The sequence below is a fragment of the Phalaenopsis equestris genome, unplaced genomic scaffold, assembly GCF_001263595.1.
Source record: "Phalaenopsis equestris unplaced genomic scaffold, ASM126359v1 Scaffold205852, whole genome shotgun sequence".
NCBI classification, from domain to species: domain Eukaryota; kingdom Viridiplantae; phylum Streptophyta; class Magnoliopsida; order Asparagales; family Orchidaceae; genus Phalaenopsis; species Phalaenopsis equestris.
Genome location: NW_018225307.1, coordinates 3,153 through 25,379, shown reverse-complemented (window position 1 = coordinate 25,379; position 22,227 = coordinate 3,153). Strand labels below are relative to the sequence as shown.

The window sequence follows — 22,227 nt, the reverse complement described above, 5'->3', positions numbered from 1 at the left end:
ATATATATATATAAAGCCCAATGTCTAATATTTTAAAGAGAAAAAATACAGATAGATTGTATGAGTGGGCCCAAAAATAGGTACCCAACCCACACGGTACAACACACACAAAAAGTCAAAATGCGTACATATAAAAATCAAAAAAGCCCAAAACCACCAAGGCGCTAAGGGTCATCCTAATTTAGTTATGTTTCTGCCTCTAGTTCTCGGAAGAGATCCAGCTAACAAATTGGTAACGTGTGTACCATTACCCGAAGTAACCAAAGTATCATCCATTAAGACTCCTGAGCTCGAGCAGATCTCCATTCTTCTTCTTCCTCCTGGAAGTGTAAATCTGTTATTCTTCATCCAAAGAATCAGTCTGATGAGGTGATAAAACTGTAGCAGAAGGATTACCAACCGTAGTATCCACAATAGGTTCTAGTATATGTGAAGTATAAGTTGCCTCTACACCGGATACTTCCTGAAGAAGTGGAGCTACGAGGCTCTCCTGATTATCAATGTGAACACTATCATTTGTAGGTAATAGTCCATCAGTAATGTTTTCTATGGGGTTTGAAGGTGCCATCATCACAACACTCGTAGAAGCAGTAACAACAGGGGCAATAAAATCAAACACCAAATTCTGTCATGTGGTAGCCTTCCCTCTAGGTGGTACTGATCTTTAGATTTCAAATTAGGATGATGCTTATGATATTTATCAAGTGTATGCCCAAACATCTTGCAATGAGAACAATAAGAAGGTCTATGCTCCATGACGATTTGTTGTCAATATCCATTATGCGTTATGCCCAACCAAATTTCAGCAACATCAGACAAAGTAATATCTTTTTCCATAGGTATTCTGGCCAGAGAATGTCTGATAAGGTTGAAAGTGGGTAGATCTAGCTTCATAGGGTCCCTAAGTATGACACCAATAGAGTAAAAAATCTAAGAAAAAGTGTAGCTTGAGACCAGATATACTAAACCATATCGGTACAGTAGGAGGTTCATGATTGGGGTCAAAATCAGGAAACCACTTGAGTAGCTTCATTGGTTTACCAACAATGTTAAGATATTTTTTGGAGAGAATACGAGTGTAGTCCTCAGGCACGGTTTACTGAATCAATACATCTTCCATCCATGAGTCTCACTTTCCACTTTCCTACTAATTTGAGGTCATCAAAACTTTTCTTGATAACTTCTATAGCTGGGTGTCCCAACTGAAATTTTTCAATAAGAGCAAATTTGAATTTGTCAGTCAGGGTTGAAATTTCTGACTCAGATAAAAAGAGTGTTGCCTGCTCTTCCTGCTTGCATTCACATGTACCATCACGATTCTTCTTATAACTTGAGGGGAAGACAACCGTCGTCTCCACCTAAGGATTACCCACAACGTGGGCAAAAGAAGTTTTGTCGGGTTAAACCGAAGGAGGAAGCTCCATCACAGAAGTCACAACAAGGAGAGGAACTGCAAGTTGGCCAGAAGAGGCCGTGGGCAAAGTTGCGCAGAAGAGAGTAACCACAGACAGTAAGCTCGACAGAATCTAAACTGCAACATGACCACGCGCATAAAGGAACCGCGGCGCGAAGACGCCGCATAAGCGAAGATCCAAATGTTATTTCTATGAGTTGAAGCAGTCATCGAGAGTGTGGTTTGAGAAATTTATACTATTTGTTAATGGTCAATGATATTTTCAAGGATAAGGAGATCATACAATATTCTTCAAACATTTAAAGGATGGGAATATAACCATACTGATTGGGCATGTGAACGATATAATTCTCATCGGAGATGACATATATGAAATGAACTTGCTGAAGAATTCCCTCTTATCTGTTTTTGTGATAAGTACTTAGAATTTATAAGGCAATTAACAGTGATGTGGGGAGATTGTGGAAGGATAGAGGTGGCCCTGCTAGGTAGGAAGATGGTTTGGGTTGTAGGGAGACAACAAGGTTGTTGTCTTTGGGGAAAGGAATGGCTGCAACGGTGACGACGACAACTGCGGCAGCAGAGGAAAGGTTGCGGAGGATGGGTCGAGTTGAGGATAATCACTACCTCAGATGAGATACAGCCAGAGAACTACCCACCATCGAACACAACCCTAGAAGGGAAAACCCGAAGGCCAATGGCTATCCTAACAGAAACACAATCAAAACTCCCCTCTAAACCCTAACACAACACTTATATAGGAAATGAGTATAAGGGAATGAAAAGAAAAGAGAAAACTTGCTAAAACTGGAAAGAATCGAAATTGGGTCTTTTGGTTTTGTTCTATGTCGTTCGCATGAGCATACCGCACGCGCAATCACAGGGTTGGTTGAAACCCCACATGGTCGCTAGCACCTGTGTCAATGAAGGGAGCGCCCCATGCCATTGATTGTGGAGTTATTTGCATGCACTTCACTCCAACAGGGCAACAAATAACATATATCTTCACCAATAAACTTTTCAAGCCTTGTTTTGAGCTCCTTGTAGGCAGATTAAGCATGATAGATATCTATGCTCCAACTTGAGGCAGGGGATTGCCGGAATTTTAGGAATTTCCCCCCTTTGATATCTTCTATTTTTACTATTTTCTGTTTTTAATAGTTTCTACTATTAGAAATAGCTATTTTTGGTAATTTCTATTTTTTTTTTCTAACATGAGGATTTTGTGGGTTTCTTAATGTGGTGGCTTTCCCTGCTATTTATTTTCTAACCGAGTCTTGGGAATTGAAGAAGAATAATTATTTTTTCTCTCAAATAAAACTACAGTACTAAGCAAAATAACCTCATACGAGTGCTAACTAAGGAAAAGGAGGTGGCTATAGGACCCCCAGCCGTAGGCGGATGGAGCCATAAATTCTTCAACCAGCCAGCAAAAGCCCAAACTGCTGCTTGTTTTAGTGTTTAAACGTTTGCCTGGGACTGATTACAGTCGTCTGTGTCACTCCCATTAAGCACAAATTCTTCAAATTCAATTCCTGAGTTATATCTTCGGCTATACTATAAAGCTAAGGTCTATGGTTGTCATAAGTTCTATTTTCATACTTATGTTGTCTATCTCGAGTGTTTCCTTCACATGAACTTCTTGTCTCCGATCAATACTCACATGAATCCGTTTAACATTAATATTAGGTTTATAATTCATGTGGGCAAAATTGATTGGTTTCCAAATAAGTTAAGTTGCTTTTTAACCTAATTTAAGTTATCAGTCATTTGATTTTGTTTTGCCATCGATTCAGCTAATTAGTTTTGCAAAATAGTCTGAATCTCATTTCTTTGGTGATCTATTAATTGATCGAGTATTGTGCTCCACTCCAGTCATTTTTTGATGGAACCTGTGTTTGAGGTCGAATCTAATGTAGGAAATTTTATGATTTAGAGTTTTTCTAATACAAGTGGAAGATGCGATGCACAAGTATAAATACATGAAATATCAAAATTTACAGTCCTACTCTTTGTTAGGCAAAAACTTTTGTCCTTTCTGCAAATCAGAAAGCACTTGAAGTTCATTTCAAACAATAATTTAAAGGTCTTCTAAATCTGAAATTAAGAATTTGAGATTGAAATAGAACAAGGCAACGATTAGGATTCACATTTTAAGGCAGAAAATTGGCTTATAGCAAACTTAGCCAACTGTCAATTACACATGTAAAACCAATCACAAACTCTGCAGAAGAAAAAGAAGAAAGAATGAAGATACCAAAGAAGGTCCAAGACTCAGACTGAGGCAAGGAGAAAGCTGTTCTCTGTAAGTTGTCATTAAGACCTGCATGGTTGCATCATAAATTGAAATGAAGCTACAATTTTATCAACAAGACTGAAATTTATATGCATATTATAATCAAAACCTATCCTGGGAAACATATTAAACGACATAAATTTTAGAAAATATAAATTTCTCTCTGTAAGATCATCGTTATTGGTTAAAAAAAAGTGAAGTAAAAAAGCTAAAACTATACTAAAACTAATAATGATAATGAGATCATCTTTCGCTCGCATTTCACAAATTCGTACTATTGAACCCTCAAATTCCTGTCACGATCCTGGTAAACTTTCTAATCTCTTGTATGAAAGGATTCACTCACATCTCTTAGATTTACTAAATGACCACATGCACAACCACGAAACCTTTACAACGGTTTAAAAACCATTATGCGCGTGTTGTGATTTATTGTGAAAAGTTTCACATTTATAGCTGCATCTACCAAGAATTTAAACTCACTCCTTGAATTTTTTTCTAACTGGCTTTCAACTCTTCTATTTTTCTTAGACTTATAGATTTGCTGCTCTTCCATTTGGCAGTTTTAATGTGTTTAGTTTGAGTGCCAAGCTGTAAAGAAGCCATTTAATTGGTTTGGCTGGTTGTATTAAACCTCGATTGAAATCTTCTTATTCAATTTTTCTATCTCAATAACATTTCAGAAGGAAAAAATCTGCCTAGGAATATTGATGAAGTAATTCTTATAGCACAAATCTATGATTGTGAGTATACATAAAAGATTCTAGAAAGTTGTGGCTTATGGAAGCCAAAGGGAAAAGGTCATGCAGAAGCGTTTAACAAGCTTTGTCTTTAACCTATATTTATGTTTCTTTATTCTATTGATTACAATTTGTTGAAAGAGCACATTATCATGCAAACCTTCCAAACACAGGCTCTCAAATGAGATTTCAATGCTTTCTAGTGGCTGGGTGGACAGTGGGAATTATGTTGTTTTATTTTTCCTTTTCATGTTACGCAAGGCTTTTGATTATTTCAATGGCGGGCCTGTGCGTACATTGTTATCGTAATTAACTCACTCTGAGCAATCATTTTGTCATAATCTAGTAAAAAGTATTCCCCTGTTTTGTATCAAATTAATCTTCTAGTATTTTGACCAGGAAATCTTTTCCAGTTGGACTCATAAGGCTGAGCACTTTCAGAGAATTCATAGGAGGACAGGCGTTCCTTTCAACTCTATGCTCTTTTTTGATGACGAGTATCGGAATATTGACACGGTAATTAAAGTGAATCTTCATTTATCATATTATTTATGTTTATTTCATACATTAAAAGGAATAACTGATAACCTTTTGATAAGGAACTTTGCTATTATGTTTAAAAGACAAATGAAGTAGAATTTCATTGCATCATCTTTTATTTTTCCAGAGTTTTAAGAAAATTGAGGTTTGAAAAAGCAGGTAATTTGTATATTACCAGAGTTAACCTAAACAACAATAAATAATTAAATATTATTACTGAAATTCAAATAGAAAAGTTACAACCACATGACACACTTAAATCTAAAATTGTGACAATTGACAACACTAACTCAAATAAGGGTGAATCGAAGGTGATGCGATGGCTATTTGTGGTTCGGAATGGTGGCGATAAGGCGGAAGCGTGGAGCAAGTAGGCGGAATGACAACAAAACAACAGATAGTTGCTGTTCTGGGCGGCATCAAGTTGGAATTCGGGTTCTTGGAGGCTGGAACAACGGATGTGGCAGGGAGGTGGTCCAAGAGGATTGGGATAGCGTAGGAACAACGGATGTGGCAGGGAGGTGGTCCAAGAGGATCGGGATAGCGTAGGTGGCTGGGACGTGGTCCGTGGTGGCTGGAACAACTGCTGTTGGGAAGAGGAGGGATTTCTTGTGCTTGGAACTGCGATGGCAGCAAGCCTTAGTGCTGGAATCACTGGAGCACCGAAGAGGGAGGCCGGAGATGCGGGGCTGCTGGAGACAACAAAGGTATTGTTTGGCCCCGGGGGGGGAAGGTCGAGGATGATCACCACCTCGGAGCGAGATACAACTGAAACACCACTCGTCCTCGGATATAGCTCTAGAAGGGAACACGGGGAACACCGATAACCGTCCTGACAGAAAAATCATGAAAATTTGGCCTAAAATGTAGAAAAGACACATATAGATTTAGGGTAACTAGTAGTGGACCCTACTCTAAATAGGAGGAAAATCCACAAAAAATAAGTGTCCACTGCACATCCTGGACCGGTCCAAGCCAAAGATGTGCCGTCCAGAGTCGTGGGTGATACCATAGTTAATAGGAAATCAGCGGAAACACAAAAAAATTATTAATATTGAATTAGGGTTACAACCGCCACCAACGGAAATGAGAAATACAATAAAAACTGATCTCCGACTAGGACTGGATGAGAAGCTCTGAGGGCGAGGGCGGCGGTGGCGTCATCATAAGGGTAAGGGAAAAGGGGAAGAATTGGAGTCGCAGAGTATGTTGGAAGGGTGGTTGATGGCTGGTTTAGCGTTTGGAAGAGCTTCGAGACAACTGCAAAGAAGGGTGGATCGGTTGGGGTTGTTGGGAGGAGCGGTTCGACTGGTGGTAGGTCTGGGACAGTGTGGCAGGAGAGACTGAAGGATGTAGGGAGGCTGATGGTTGGGAGAAATGGGGGAGGAGGCTTTGGGGAAGGAGATAGGTGGCAGGCGGTGTAATTCAGTGAAAGGGGGGTGGTAGAGAAGGTGGACGGGTTGCTTGGAAGGGTTGTCTCCAGCTAGAATGAAGATAGTTGTTGCAACAACGGATGGCCAACATTTTGGTGGCGAAAAAAAATTATTAATATTGAATTAGGGTTACAACCACCACCAACGGAAATGAGAAATACAAGAAAAATTGATCTCCGGCTAGGACTGGATGAGAAGCTCCGAGGGCGAGGGCGGCGGTGGCGTCGGCATAAGGGTGAGGGAAAAGGGGAAGAATTGGAGTCGCAGAGTAGGAGGCTGATGGTTGGGAGAAATGGGGGAGGAGGCTTTGGGGAAGGAGTTAGGTGGCAGGCGGTGTAATTCAGTGAAGAAGGTGGACGGGTTGCTTGGAAGGGTTGTTTCCAGCTAGAATGAGGATAGTTGTTGTAACAACGGATGGCCAACATTTTGGTGGCAGCTGGAGTGGGAGATGGGAGGGGGAGAGGTTGAGGTAATCATCATCTTGGAGGGAGATATAGCCGGATCACCACCACCTTCTCAAGTACAACCCTAGAAAGGGAAAACAACTCTACACAGAAATCTGAAACAAAAACACAAAATAAAAAACATATAACCCTAAACAAGAAGAAAACAACACATATATAATGACTAGTAGATAAAATAGGAAGGGAAAGGCTCACCCCTTAAGTGGCAACCAGGAAAGGCAGAGGTAGGTTTTGACGGCAATGGAGAATTGTTGGGGCGGGATCAGGAAAGGCGCATCTCGCCTTTAATGTGATATCCAGCTGATGAGGGTGCTGGTAAGGACGTTGGAGTCGTTCCGCATTACGGGTGGATGCCCGCAACATTCAGGGTGGTGGGGCCTGACTCCAACGTCCTCTCGCATCTCGGGTGGGACACCTACACAGGACGTGACACCTGCATCATCCCTTATTGCAAATGGGATGCGCCTCATTGTATCAATTATGTTGAATGTGTAATGAAGTTATCTCAACTAGTCATATCAGAGTCAAACTATAGATGCACTCACAAATTTGAAAGAACCTAAATCGATGGAAGTGAATAACTATTATTTTGTAATGTTATCTCAAAGCGTCATATGTTATTATCTAATTTTGAAAGATTCTCCATTTGAAATTTAAATGTTATGATATTGAGTCTATTCAATGGTGTTTCCAGCTTTTTATTCTATTGTTTTTATGTTGGAGATGCCATATTGCAGTATTAGACATAGTATCCGGGTTATGGGAAGTGTATCCATGAACCTGTGAAGTATCAGTCCCTTCAAAGGTATCCTAACGTTATAGCTTCCTAAATTGCAAAACAAATTAACTCTGTTCCAGATATTATTTAGCTGCCATGCAAGTTATGGTGTCCTATAAATAATAAATTGCAGCCCACCATCCTACATGTCTTAATCATGAGAAATCTGTTTGGCAACTCGATCTATTTTATTATTTTTCTAAGATTTGCATATTGAAAAACTTCATATGACTCTAAACTTCAAATTGACATAGTTCTTATTTTTGGTAACTTATATTTGGAATTTTCAGTCATATGATATTTGGGTATATATTCAGGTATTTACCCAATATCTTCAAAATTATGAGTAGAAAAAAAAAAGCCGTATGTGCGGATGTAAGCTATAAATCAGGGAATAAATGCTTTAAGAACTTGTTAGACCGGCGCTACTGACAGTTTAATCTTTTGTTATTTATTCCCTCTTTCGCTCTGGTAGGGTATAGGAAGCCGCTTCGAGTGTCTCATGTCCGTAGTAAGAACTCTCACAAGCTACTCCTTGTGCTAGGAGATTAAGGATTCAATTATTTTCTCTGTGAGCCACACGACAAAGAGAAAACACTCACACCTCTCCACCTTCCTCTGCCGAATAGCTAGGGCATGGGAAACACCCTCTCTTGCCAGGTTTTTTCATTATAAGGTGTAGGTTGTTAGCCCTACCATTTTATCTCCTTCTTTCGATTGATTAGGGCACCATAAATCATGTCAAGTGTCTCACGCTTCCCTTCTATGCCCGCACAATTGATAGATTGTCGATGGTACAAATAGGAAGGCTCGGGCAAGCCGTTCGAGCCCTCCAGGTGCGGAAGAATGCCACATGAGCTCTTCCTCTTTCCTCTCTGACTCAGTTAAAGGTAACCTCCTCCTTCTTCCACTTCATTTTCTTCTTCTTCTATTGTTTTTCATGCCATTTCTCGCATGACTCTCGTGCTCTCTCTCACTTCCTCTCTTCTCTATCTCTCATGTGCGATTTGTTCGAATGAAAGGGGACGAAGGAAAATCCGTAATTTGACTCTCCCCCGAGTGTTGGCTTCCCTTTTGAATGATGTCTGTGAAACAACACATGCTTCACAGGTATCTTAATAGATAATTTATTTATTTATTTTTAATATGATTATTTAAACTTTTAAAATAAGTTTATTATTACGATATGTACGTACATGCATATGCATGTGTGTATTTTATGAGTTCCTAGTTTATTATTCTATATCCAGCTATATGAGTTTTCGTTTCTCTCTTGGCCTCTAGTTCCAATTTGTTTATATCGGCTAGATTTTCCTCACCGAGGAGTGCTAATAATATAAAAAATGCCGATTTAGCATAATACCAGCTTAATGGAGAAGATCTTAATAAATGGTTCATGCCAAAAATTAAAAAATCTTTCATTTATATATGAGGAAGATTTAATTTCAGAGATAAAACTTTCATAACATTGGTCGAACAATCCACACTATTGATGGGATAGATAAAATTATTTTACTTGTGACATATAAAGACTTGCATAACTACATGATAATTAAAAAATATTCATCTAGGTTTAACACAAATTACATTAAGACTCCTCAATCTTAAAAGATTAAATATTTCAGTTTTAATATGACTTAGCAATAGATGTCTCAATTGGGTTAAATCCCTAATGAGAATATTAAAATTAGTCTATTTCATGGACTAATTTATTTTAATATATTTCTGAATCTTAGCTTATTCTTATTCGATATTAATTTATTCGAGGTTATAAAGCTACAACTTAATTACATGTTAATGACTTCCCAAATGGGAAACTATCATTTTAGTTAAACTCATCTTTAAGGTAATATATACGTATGTAAAAAAGGCAGCGAAACTAGTTGATTGCACTATCTTAGTTGAAACTAATTTATTAGCATCTTATATTGCAATAAATTTGATTATTCGATGGTATGAAATGTATTTTTTTTGGATTTTAGACGATGTCTTCTACCCTGATTTCTAAATCTATAGTAAATTAAGAAATTTTCCGAATAATTCAAACATTGGTGTTGATGTTGGCATAAGATTTTGCCCAAGAATTTTGTAACACTTTCTTATAACACTATACCATGTACTTTATCAATAGTTGAAGTGAATTCTTTAATAGAAGAACCACCTATTGAAACTTTTATCAGGACAAGAGGAGTAGCAATTAAATCGTCCATCGTTTGAGAGAAATTTGTTCTCCTACCACATTTAAACTGAATTTTAGTTTCCATGAATTACGAGATAGGTAGTAAGTTTCAAGCATACTTAATCCACATTTATCTCCAACCAAATTTAATTAGTTCCATGAATTGTATAAAAGTATTTCTATAAAAAAATTAGAGAATTAGTATATCAAAAATTTTTTTTGATGTCATGATTATTCTCAACAACGACAACAACAACAACAACAACGACGTCGATAAGCCCTGATTGTCCTAAAAAAAAGGAAAAATCAACAATGTATTTTGTAGCATGTTTTAAATATACAAAAGAAGCCCAACTTTCCATGATTAAAAAAAAAACGGCAATGAAAAAAGGGTGAAATTTTAGTATCTATTTATCCCGCTTTTAAAACCTATATTATCATTCAAAATTACAAATTATAAATCATAGAAATCTCAGCATTTGGTAAAGTAAATACCAACCTCAAGTTATTAATGAATTAAAATAATTAAGTAGCTTAATTTCACAAATGGTACTCTCCAAAATTTTTTTGGTCATTTAATTCAAATAAAAAAATGATAAAATTAATAAAATGTGTGTATTTTATGAGTTCCTAGTTTATTATTCTATATCCAGCTATATGAGTTTTCGTTTCTCTCTTGGCCTCTAGTTCCAATTTGTTTATATCGGCTAGATTTTCCTCACCGAGGAGTGCTAATAATATAAAAAATGCCGATTTAGCATAATACCAGCTTAATGGAGAAGATCTTAATAAATGGTTCATGCCAAAAATTAAAAAATCTTTCATTTATATATGAGGAAGATTTAATTTCAGAGATAAAACTTTCATAACATTGGTCGAACAATCCACACTATTGATGGGATAGATAAAATTATTTTACTTGTGACATATAAAGACTTGCATAACTACATGATAATTAAAAAATATTCATCTAGGTTTAACACAAATTACATTAAGACTCCTCAATCTTAAAAGATTAAATATTTCAGTTTTAATATGACTTAGCAATAGATGTCTCAATTGGGTTAAATCCCTAATGAGAATATTAAAATTAGTCTATTTCATGGACTAATTTATTTTAATATATTTTTGAATCTTAGCTTATTCTTATTCGATATTAATTTATTCGAGGTTATAAAGCTACAACTTAATTACATGTTAATGACTTCCCAAATGGGAAACTATCATTTTAGTTAAACTCATCTTTAAGGTAATATATACGTATGTAAAAAAGGCAGCGAAACTAGTTGATTGCACTATCTTAGTTGAAACTAATTTATTAGCATCTTATATTGCAATAAATTTGATTATTCGATGGTATGAAATGTATTTTTTTTGGATTTTAGACGATGTCTTCTACCCTGATTTCTAAATCTATAGTAAATTAAGAAATTTTCCGAATAATTCAAACATCGGTGTTGATGTTGGCACAAGATTTTGCCCAAGAATTTTGTAACACTTTCTTATAACACTATACCATGTACTTTATCAATAGTTGAAGCGAATTCTTTAATAGAAGAACCACCTATTGAAACTTTTATCAGGACAAGAGGAGTAGCAATTAAATCGTCCATCGTTTGAGAGAAATTTGTTCTCCTACCACATTTAAACTGAATTTTAGTTTCCATGAATTACGAGATAGGTAGTAAGTTTCAAGCATACTTAATCCACATTTATCTCCAACCAAATTTAATTAGTTCCATGAATTGTATAAAAGTATTTCTATAAAAAAATTAGAGAATTAGTATATCAAAAAATTTTTTTGATGCCATGATTATTCTCAAGTCGATAAGCCCTGATTGTCCTAAAAAAAAAGAAAAATCAACAATGTATTTTTGTAGCATGTTTTAAATATACAAAAGAAGCCCAACTTTCCATGATTAAAAAAAAAACGGCAATGAAAAAAGGGTGAAATTTTAGTATCTATTTATCCCGCTTTTAAAACCTATATTATCATTCAAAATTACAAATTATAAATCATAGAAATCTCAGCATTTGGTAAAGTAAATACCAACCTCAAGTTATTAATGAATTAAAATAATTAAGTAGCTTAATTTCACAAATGGTACTCTCCAAAATTTTTTTGGTCATTTAATACAAATAAAAAAAATGATAAAATTAATAAAAAAATTCAAAATTTTAATAAAACTAAAAATCCAATGATCATAATTGAATACTCAAAATCCAATGCTTTAATTATAAAGCACCTCCCCATTCAACCCCATTTGCAGGTTGAATTCAATTTAGAACCAAGTTTAAGAGATTTTAAAGAATAATTTTTAAAAGTGAAAAATAATCTGATAACCATCTTGGATGAAACTTCATCCGGAATCTAATTTCAGTCAAAAGAAAGTCTTTTTTACAGAAAAATAAAACTTTATTAACGGTTTTAAGAATTACATATCCAACCTTTATCAAACCATTGACCGTCAATCAAAGTGAAATGTCTATCAAAATTAATGGGTCAATATTAATCTCCAGATATACTATTCAAAGAATCACCTAATCCTTACCAACATGTTTATAATGCTTCCGAAATTTATGAATGTAGATCGAATATCGAATTCAAGAAACATTATGTTTTATGCTTGTATATGTTATGAAAACTGAAATATGCCATAATTTGAACCCTCGTAAACCCAAAATGACTATCTGTCGATTTACATATATTTTAAAGGACTGCTGGGATAATTATCTTTCACTCAAACAAAAATAAAATCTCTTTAGCGATATTAAACTCTAAGATGTTAATTTTTCAGATATCGAAGCAATATACATCCTAATTCTAACAATTCTAAAATATTTGATTGGGATGGTAATTGATCAAGGAGAAAGATTTAGACCTTTATTCTAAAAATTTAGATGTCCTGCCTTTGCAGATTTCAGGTGGTACAAAGATTTTTATTTAGTCTAGTTACGACTCTCTATGATGCTAGACAACTGCATTAGAAACAAAAATTTATAGGTCTTCCAAACTTATTTGTGGAAAACATTTATAAAATTCTTTGCAAAAAATTGACAAGCAATATTCTCTCTGAAATTCTAATGTATGGAATACCATTAAATACTTGCATTCAAATTGGGCTTGATATATATTCTGAGATTAAGCTGAATAATTAGCTTAACGAGAAAGAATTATAGAGAAAAATAACTAGGATCATTTTGTTTGCAATTCGCCAGTGAAACATCATTTTCAAAAATTATTTATAAAGGAAGATAAAACTCTCTAAAAATATATCAAAATGATTTCTTTCCTAAAAAATATAAATTTTTGCAAATCCATTATCAAAGTGTTAGGAGTATTTAGCTTGATAAGGGATTCAAAGAACAAATCATTAAAGTATTATCACAAATTTTTTATTCTAAAAGTAGGAATAAACTCTTAGATTTTTTAAATAATAAACCGACTATTAAAAATATAATAAACTCCCCTATTTATGGCATGAAATAATTATATAATTGTACTGCCAATCGAAAAATAGAATGAAGTACAACTATTGCCAGTTGCATGGCTGAAGTAATTCATCTCAAAGAAGAAATCATTTTCGGAAACTAACCAAAGATGAATTAGAAAAAAAAATAAAAACTCATAGCTATTGAGGTAAAAAATTGGATTGATTACTTTAATATTCCTTCCATAGATTCTTAAGAAGAATATCTATATTGAAAATATACTCCTAAAGTGAACGACTGCATCCTTTTCAAAAGAAAAATATTACACAAATAGTATATTTCTATTCAATTAATAATTTATAAATACGGCAATATATCACATTTTATTGTACTAGTTGCTAGTGGTGCTGCCATGAATCTTGTTCAAGTAGGAATAATACCTTCTTAACTTAAAAAAATAACACAAAAATCAATCTCTGGTAGGGATAATTGCACATAAATTCAATATAAATTAATATTTACAACATTTTACAAAAATGATATTTGTTTATTAATCAATGTTACCAAAGTGCAAAGTGCAATACGACGCGCAAGGTTTTTTTTTTTTTTTTACTTCAAAGCGCAAAACACATAACGAAGCAATATTTTTATTAGTCAAAACGCTAATATTTTATGTAAAATTATTAATGTATAAATATATTCATAAAATATAAAGTATGACTTAAAAATTAATATAAATAGAAACGAATGTGATACAATTCTTAACTTGAAAGTAAATATTGATGTTTTTTTTTTTTTACTTCAAAGCGCAAAACACATAACGAAGCAATATTTTTATTAGTCAAAACGCTAATATTTGATGTAAAATTATTAATGTATAAATATATTCATAAAATATAAAATATGACTTAAAAATTAATATAAATAGAAACGAATATGATACAATTCTTAACTTGAAAGTAAATATTGAGGGTGAACTTACAAATTAAAATTTTGAATTATTTAGAATAGTTTGTTGTAATAATTAAAACTTAAAAATATAAAAAAATACATGTAAATTAACTTTAGCTCTTCGAAGTGTGTCTTAATGAAGCAATGCAAGCGTCATCCAGCTCGATCTCTTTACTTATTAAGCTTGCTGTTTAAAAATATTAATATCAACTCTATTTTTGCTGGTAAAAAATCTAACCCAACCCTTAATCTTTGGGTCCCCATTTCTTGTGGAAATTATGCTTATAAAAAAAATTGATGAAACTAGAATCTATTTTCAAAATTTAATAAGTTAATTATATTTTATTTTATCACTAGCTCCAAAGAAGTGATTTTAAATAGAACGAGCAAAATTCAAAAAAAAAATTATTCAAACCAATTTTCTTAAATAAGAAATTACTATGAAAACTATTCATTAAAACATCATTTATTCTAAATTGTAAGGAAAAGATTTCTACAGTTGACGAATTTGAAAAGATAATCACATCGATATCAATTCTTGTTTTGCTAGTGAAAAATCTAACCCAACCCTTAATTTTTGGGAACCCATTTTTTGTGAAAATTATGCTTATAACAAAAATTGATGAAACCATAATCTATTTTCAAAATTTAATACGCCAATTATATTTTATTTTAACACTAGCGCAAAGAGGAATGGACAAATTTCTAAAGAAAGTTATGCATATCAATTTTCTTAAATAAGAAATTACTATCAAAATTATTCAATAAAACATCAAAATGTTGTAAGGAAAATATTTCTACAATTCTTGATGAATTTGAAAAAATAATATGTGGCGATAATCCAATTGTCTTATGAAATTGAAAAGTTTATTGTTTTCCCTTATTTAGAAAAGATAAATTCAGCTAGAAAATATACCAACAAAAGTTAGACTTTGTCAAATGTGAATACTATTTAGCACTTCGCAAAAATAAGATAAATAATCTTTTTATTGAGCAAATTAGTTAAAAATTCCTCCTCTATGGAGTTATGAGATATGTTATGCTATTAATGCTTTAGGATAAGAAAGTAAAAATCGTGTCAAATTATAGACTATAGACCATTAAATAAAAAAACTAAAATAGATAAGATATTTTTTCTTTAATAAGGGTAATCTACTTATTCAGTTATAAAATGCAGTTATATTTTTAAAGTTTAATTAGATCGAGGAAGAAAATTTTTAGACAACAATATTTATTATTCTATTTGGACATTATGGAGAAATGCTATGTATGACATTTATACTAAAAAAAGTTCAATACTTTCTCTACACACACACGCGCGCGCACACATACATATATTAAATATGTTTTAATTTTTTTAATCTTAATGATGATCATTTTAGATATTAGAATACTTTTAAATGGTTAATTTAGTAAAATGGATTCGTCATATCAGCCCCTAAATATTTTAATCCAAAACAAGAATTTAATGAAATTTTTACTAATGTTTCTATCATTCATATTAACTGAAACATTGAATTTGCTAACAAATTTTCAAATGTAATTCTAGATTAAAATTAATTGCAAAGATTTTTAAGAGATTGAATTTACTTCACAAATTATTATAAAAATTTTGATATAGATGTTGCATTTTTATTTGTTAGACTAAAGAAAATTTCACGCCCTTAGATAGAAATTTATAGCAATGCTGAAAAGTTAAACAAAGAGTAAAAGGTTTACCCTGCTTAAACTTAATCAATCCTAATAGTTTTATATAGTTGAAATAGATTTAGATTATGGAAGCATTTTAAGTGATGAAATTCTCAAAAAGAAGGATTACTACGATGTACTTTATAGCAATGCTGAAAAGTTAAACAAAGAGTAAAAGGTTTACCCTGCTTAAACTTAATCAATCCTAATAGTTTTATATAGTCGAAATAGATTTAGATTATGGAAGCATTTTAAGTAATGAAATTCTCAAAAAGAAGGATTACTACGATGTACTTTTGGGAAATGAAATTCCAGTCAGTTCAATTATTCAATCATCCAAATAGATTTATTAGCAATTGTTAGAATCATATTTAAATTTTAAGATAATCTTTTTCATAAATAAATTTATATTAAGGATTGACTGTAATGTTGTCAAATTCTATGGAAAAAGATTCTTAAGACTTAACCTGTAAACAAAATTTTGCTAATTAGCAAGCTAAATTATAAAAATTTGATTTCAAAATATAATATATCATTAGTTGTACTAACACTATTTTAGATTTTTAGTTTACTTTTGAATTTTTGTGGGGAGCATTTGGGGTGGATAAACTGGAATGGAAAGGCTCCAATGGAGCCCCTTACTTCCAAGAGTGTTTGTGGAGGAAATTCCTTCCGTAAGAGGTAGATGACGATGTGGTAATCGCTCACCTCCAAAAGATCAACTTGACGTAAAGGAATACCTCTATAGTGTTATATAACATAAATAGAACAAAGAAAATCCTCTAATGCAACATCACAAAAGACTATCAAATATATTTTGTCTTCAGAGATTGCTTATCACCTCAAATCAGCTCATCAAAATATGATTGCCATAACTTCTGAAGATTATCATATTAATTCACCATGGTCTCTAAGATATTTGATTAAATTTCAACTTATTCTCCAAGTAAATATTATTAAGTCAATTTTGAATGCAAGTATTTAACAATCTTCTATATGGTAGAAGTTCATATGAAATATTTTCTGTTTTTTGGTCACTTAGATTTTTCGTAACTTTCTTCACAAATAAATAATTTTATTTTGGAGCAAGCATGAGGTTGATATGGAGATCAATAATTGTAGAGCAAGTTAATTTTTATAAAAGAATTTTGTTCGGCATGTTTTTTATATTGATTACACTATAACAAAAATATTTAAACTCAATATATTTCCCACAATAAAATCGATGTAACATATTACACAATGTTTAATATTACAAAAACTTAACTTGCACAACTGAAGCTTTTTCTATTGTATTTGACGTTAGCTATTATACATGTGCAAATAAGATAAGTAGGAAATTAGATTTCTTATAAAAATGAAAAAATAATTATTCTGGTCATGTTTAAAGAGTCTTCGGACTAATTTATGTATTTTACATTAGTTGGTACTGAAGTATCCCTCACAAATAGTCAGGGGATCATCTTGATCTTCTTCTCTTTTAAGATACATAGCTAAAGGGTAACAACCTTTAACATCCAAACAAACTAATTTGAATTTCAATTTATTTCAATCGTACTATGCAAATGATACATTTGGAAAGCAGTCTCAATTGTCATGAATTTTCCAAGAACTAAATAATAATTTGCATCAATTCTTACCAAAACGACAAAACCAGCCTCATGTCTTCTATTTTTACCCTCTATCAGGTTTCTAAAATGGGAGTTACAAGCATACTAGTGGATAATGGAGTGAATCTTCAAGAATTGTATTCTGGACTAGATAAGTTTTCAAAGAATTCCAAATTAGCAGATATGAACAAAACAGGTACAATTTTTTAAATTTTATCTTGTTTTTATTTTCGACAATACTCCACCTGAGTATCATCATCTCAAATCTACAACTTATAATTACTTTAATGTTGACCTATTGAGGTATCTTGTAAATGAAAACTGCAGCAAACCTTAGTGCTTCTTTTACGTAAACTTATAGTGTTTATCATGGAGGATCTGATCATAATGGGAGCATGTTTCATAATATTATTACTTACTTTCAAGCATGCTTATCATAGAAATATTAATACATTCTTTAAATATATTTGCTTCGAAAATATGTAGGAGCATTTTGCTGGCAATTCTCTTTTGAAGCACCCCTTATCAAAAAGTTTCACAAAGGAAGAAAATCCTCAAAAAATATATAAAAAAGAAATCTATTCTAAGAAAATACACATCCTAAGCACTTTTTAACTTCAAAACCATTAAGATAGGGTCGCATCAAGCGGAAATTATGAAAATCAAGTGTATCAATGGGGTCACATTTGTCATAATGCTAACAAATGTACCATCAGTAGAAATTTCGATGAGTTTAAAATTAATGAAGGGTTAAAATAAATCCTAATAAAAATTATGAACAAATATCAAATCCTCTAAATTTGAAGAATCAAATATTTATAGCTCATCTTTTTAATCATTAGATAACGAATTTTATTATAGCTATTTTGATCAAATAAATTTTTACATATCCATTTTCAAGATGTCAGGAGTATTTAGCTTGATAGAGGATTCAAAAGAACAAATCATTAAAATTTTAGCTCAATTTTGTTTTTTAAACTCAGAATAAAATTTTAGATCTTTTAAATAATAATCCAACAATTAAAACTTTACTATATACCCCCATTTGTAGCATGAAAGAAGTATATCATCGTATTGCCAATCAATAAAAATTATTAAGTACACCTATTGCTAGTTGCATGATTGAAATAAATCATCTCGAAGAAGAAATCATTTTAGTTAAGACTTACCAAGATTATTTTTTTAAAAAACTCAGAGCTATTGACTTCAAAAAATTGAATTGATTACTTCAATAATCCTTCCATAGATCCTTAAGAAGAAAATATTTATACTAAAAATATTACTGTATTGACTTCGTACATTTCAAAAAACAATAATACACTAATAATATATTTCTACTCTATTAATTATTAAATAAATAATACATCAGGCAAATCTAATTGCACTAGTTGCTATTGGTGCTGCCATGAATTATATTCAAGGAAGGATAAAGTCTTCTGAAATTTGAAAATAAACACAAAAAGTAACCTTTGTTAGTGGTAATTGCATGCAAGTTCAATATAAATTAACATGTGCAGCATTTTGAAAAGTTGTTATTTCTATGCCAACTTCATTTTTGTTAGTAAAAAATCTAACCCTGCACTTGACTTTTGGGACCCCATTTCTTGTGAAACGTATGCTTATAACAATATTTTTTTGAAAATAGGATCTATTTTTAACATTTAATAAGCTAATTATATTTGATTTTATCATTAACTCTGAAAAGGTGATATTAAATGGCATGAACAAAATTGAAAACAATTGTTTGCATATCAGGTTTCCTAAAAAGGAAATTTCTATAAAAAAAATTTGTTTCAAAACCATTTATGAAAATGCTAATTATTCCAAATTGTAAGAAAAAAATTTCTAAATTGTTTGCGATTTGAAAAACAATCTACGGTGATAATCCGAACCTCCTGAAATTGAAAGATTCATAATTTTTTCCATATTTGAATTCGGCTAGAAAAATCAATAAAAACTAGACTTTGTCAAATGAATGAACACTATCTAGTACTTTGCAAAAATGAGGTAAGTGAATTTTTATTAAACAAAATAATTAGAATTTCTACCCTCCATGGAGTTGTTTGATAGTTTATGTTATGAATACACTAGAAAAGGAAAGTGAATAATGGCTTCTAGTTATAAATTATAAATCATTAAATAAAGTCATAAAATGGATAAGATATCTTTGTTAAGAGGTATTTACTTATTTATTTATATAATGTAGTTGTATTTTCTAAAATTGATTTAAATGTTATATATAGGCAAATGTAGATGAAGGAAAAAGATTGTTATAAAACAATTTTTACTTTTTTATTTGGACATTACGAAGGAAATTTTATGCCATCCGTACTAAAAAATACCAAATCTGAATTTCAAGTCTTCATGAATGATATATTCAATCCTTATTTCAAATGCATCATTATATATATCAAATCTGTTTTAATATTTTTTAATCTCAATTATAAGCATTTTAGCTATTTACATGCTTTTAAATGGTTAATCCAGAAGAATAAATTTACCATCCCAACCCTAAAATAAAAATATTTCAAATCGAAACAATGTTTTGAAGACATCTTTTCTAATGCTTCTATCATTCCTATTAACCAAAATATTAAATTTGCCAACAAGTTTTCAAACATAATTCTCTATAAAAATTAATTAAAAAGCTTTTTAGTAGCATTAAATTACTTCATAGAATTTTATAGAAGTTTTGATATAAATACTGCCTCTTTATTTGAAAGACCAAAGAAAATTCTTCCACGGAAGGTAGATGACAATGGAGTAATCGATCACCTCTAAAAGATCAAATTGACCTAAGCAATGCCTCTACAGGGTTATACTACATAAATAGAATAAGGAGAATCCTTAAATGCGACACACAAAAAACTATTAAAAATGTTGTCTTCTGAGATTGCTTATCATATCAAATCAACTCATCAAAATATCATTGACATAAATCTTGAAAACCATTGATTCTCTATTATCTCTAATGCTCATCGATAAATTGATATATCAAGTATTTGACTAAGTTGATTTTTCAGCTTAATCTTAGAGTAAATATAAAATCTAGTTTGAATGCCAGTATTTACAAATTTTTTATATGTTAGAATTTTACATGAAATATTTCCAAGCTATTGGTAACGTAGATTTTTCTTAACTTTTTCCACAAATTAATACTTTTATTATGGAGCGGGAATTAGTTTAATATGGAGGTCAACAAATTTAGAACAAATTCATTTTTAATAATAAATAATTTTGTTTGATATTTTATTATATTGATGTTCTTGTGACAAAAAAATTAAAATTAATATATTTCGTGAAATAAAATAACCACAATAATTTTTTTGTTAAAATTTTTAATTACTATAAAATTAACTTGCACCCCTACTTGAATCAATCTATTTCTATTGTATTTGAAATACTATTGTACATGACAAATAAGGTTAGTATGAAATTATATTTACTATAAAAATCAACAAATATTTTTCCAAGGTTGCCCATATTTTTAATATCGTTATTAATTTAGATGTTATATTATTTTGGTCACATTTAATTAGTCTATGGACTATTTCGAGTTTTTTGCATTGGTTGTTTCTAAAATATCCCACATTGAGTAGGAGGATTATCTAGGTCTTTTTCACCTTTTGGATAGATAGTTAAATGATAACACCCTTTTGAACATCCAAACAAATTGATTTGTTCCTTTTGAACATCCAAGCAAATTGATTTGTATTTAGATTATTTCAATGATGCTACAAAGATGATGCATTCAGAAAGCTTTCTTCTTTTATACCCAGAGATCATGATAGGGCCGCTCATTTTTGTGCTATGCGAGCCCTAAGTGTGTCCTTTGTTTTGATGCATGTAGAGGATGATAGGGAGTTGTCTACCATACTTGTAGATGATAGACCTCTTTTTTGTACATTATAGATGCATACATTCATAGTTTTGTACTTTTTTGATATAGTAATGCAAAGCCACACACCTTTCACGGAAAGTTTTTTTAATTGTAGTGAATTTGTTCAAAAACTAAATAATTATTTGTATTGATTCTTACCAAAACCATCCTCATCATGTCTCTTCTTTCAACTCTTTTATCAGATTTATAAAATGGAAGTGACAAGGGTGAATAATGGTGTGAACCTTCAAGAATTGCATTTTGGACTTGACAAGTTTTCAAAGAATTCCAACTGAGCAGATATGAGTAAAATAGGGACAATTTATTGTTTTATCTTATTGTTTTATTTTCAACAATACTCCACTTGACTATCATTAACATGCTGCGTCTACCACTCAATGGAGGTCTATTGTGAATGAAAACTGCAGCTAGTCTCGTTGCTTTCTTTACCTATACTTAACATTGTTTACCATGCTCACTTTCAAGCATGCGTGTCATAGAATTATTATCACGTACTTCAAATATATTTTTATCTCTGGAGCTATTTGTCCTGTGTTTGCTTGTTATTAAATGCTGGGGAAGTGAGAGTGAGGAAATGAATGACTGAAATGCATTTCAAATATTGTAGAATTTAACTTTATGATGAGCAAAATCTCTCAGTTTTTTTTAACTATTTGTTTATTGCATCTAATTTGAAGTCCAAATTGACTAGAAGAAATGTAATTGTGATCAGGAACAATGCTATTCATCCAATGCTCAATCTTAAGGGGAAAGGCAAGGTTACAAATATGATAGAATTTATGTTCAAATATTATCCAAAG

At 31.8% G+C, this 22,227-nt stretch overlaps 1 protein-coding gene across 1 annotated transcript in view; it reads left to right on the top strand.

Moving 5' to 3' along the window:
• The window catches only part of LOC110036391, a 23,745-nt gene extending 1,803 nt beyond the window's left edge, over nt 1-21,942 (top strand). Inside the window, exons 2-5 of the mRNA XM_020740826.1 lie at nt 4,592-4,738; nt 4,850-4,966; nt 17,605-17,722; nt 21,610-21,942. Of these exons, the coding sequence (XP_020596485.1) occupies nt 4,592-4,738; nt 4,850-4,966; nt 17,605-17,722; nt 21,610-21,617 (390 nt within the window). The 3' untranslated portion in view covers nt 21,618-21,942. The remainder of the gene's footprint in view (nt 1-4,591; nt 4,739-4,849; nt 4,967-17,604; nt 17,723-21,609) is intronic.
• Nucleotides 21,943-22,227: the final 285 nt, after the last annotated feature.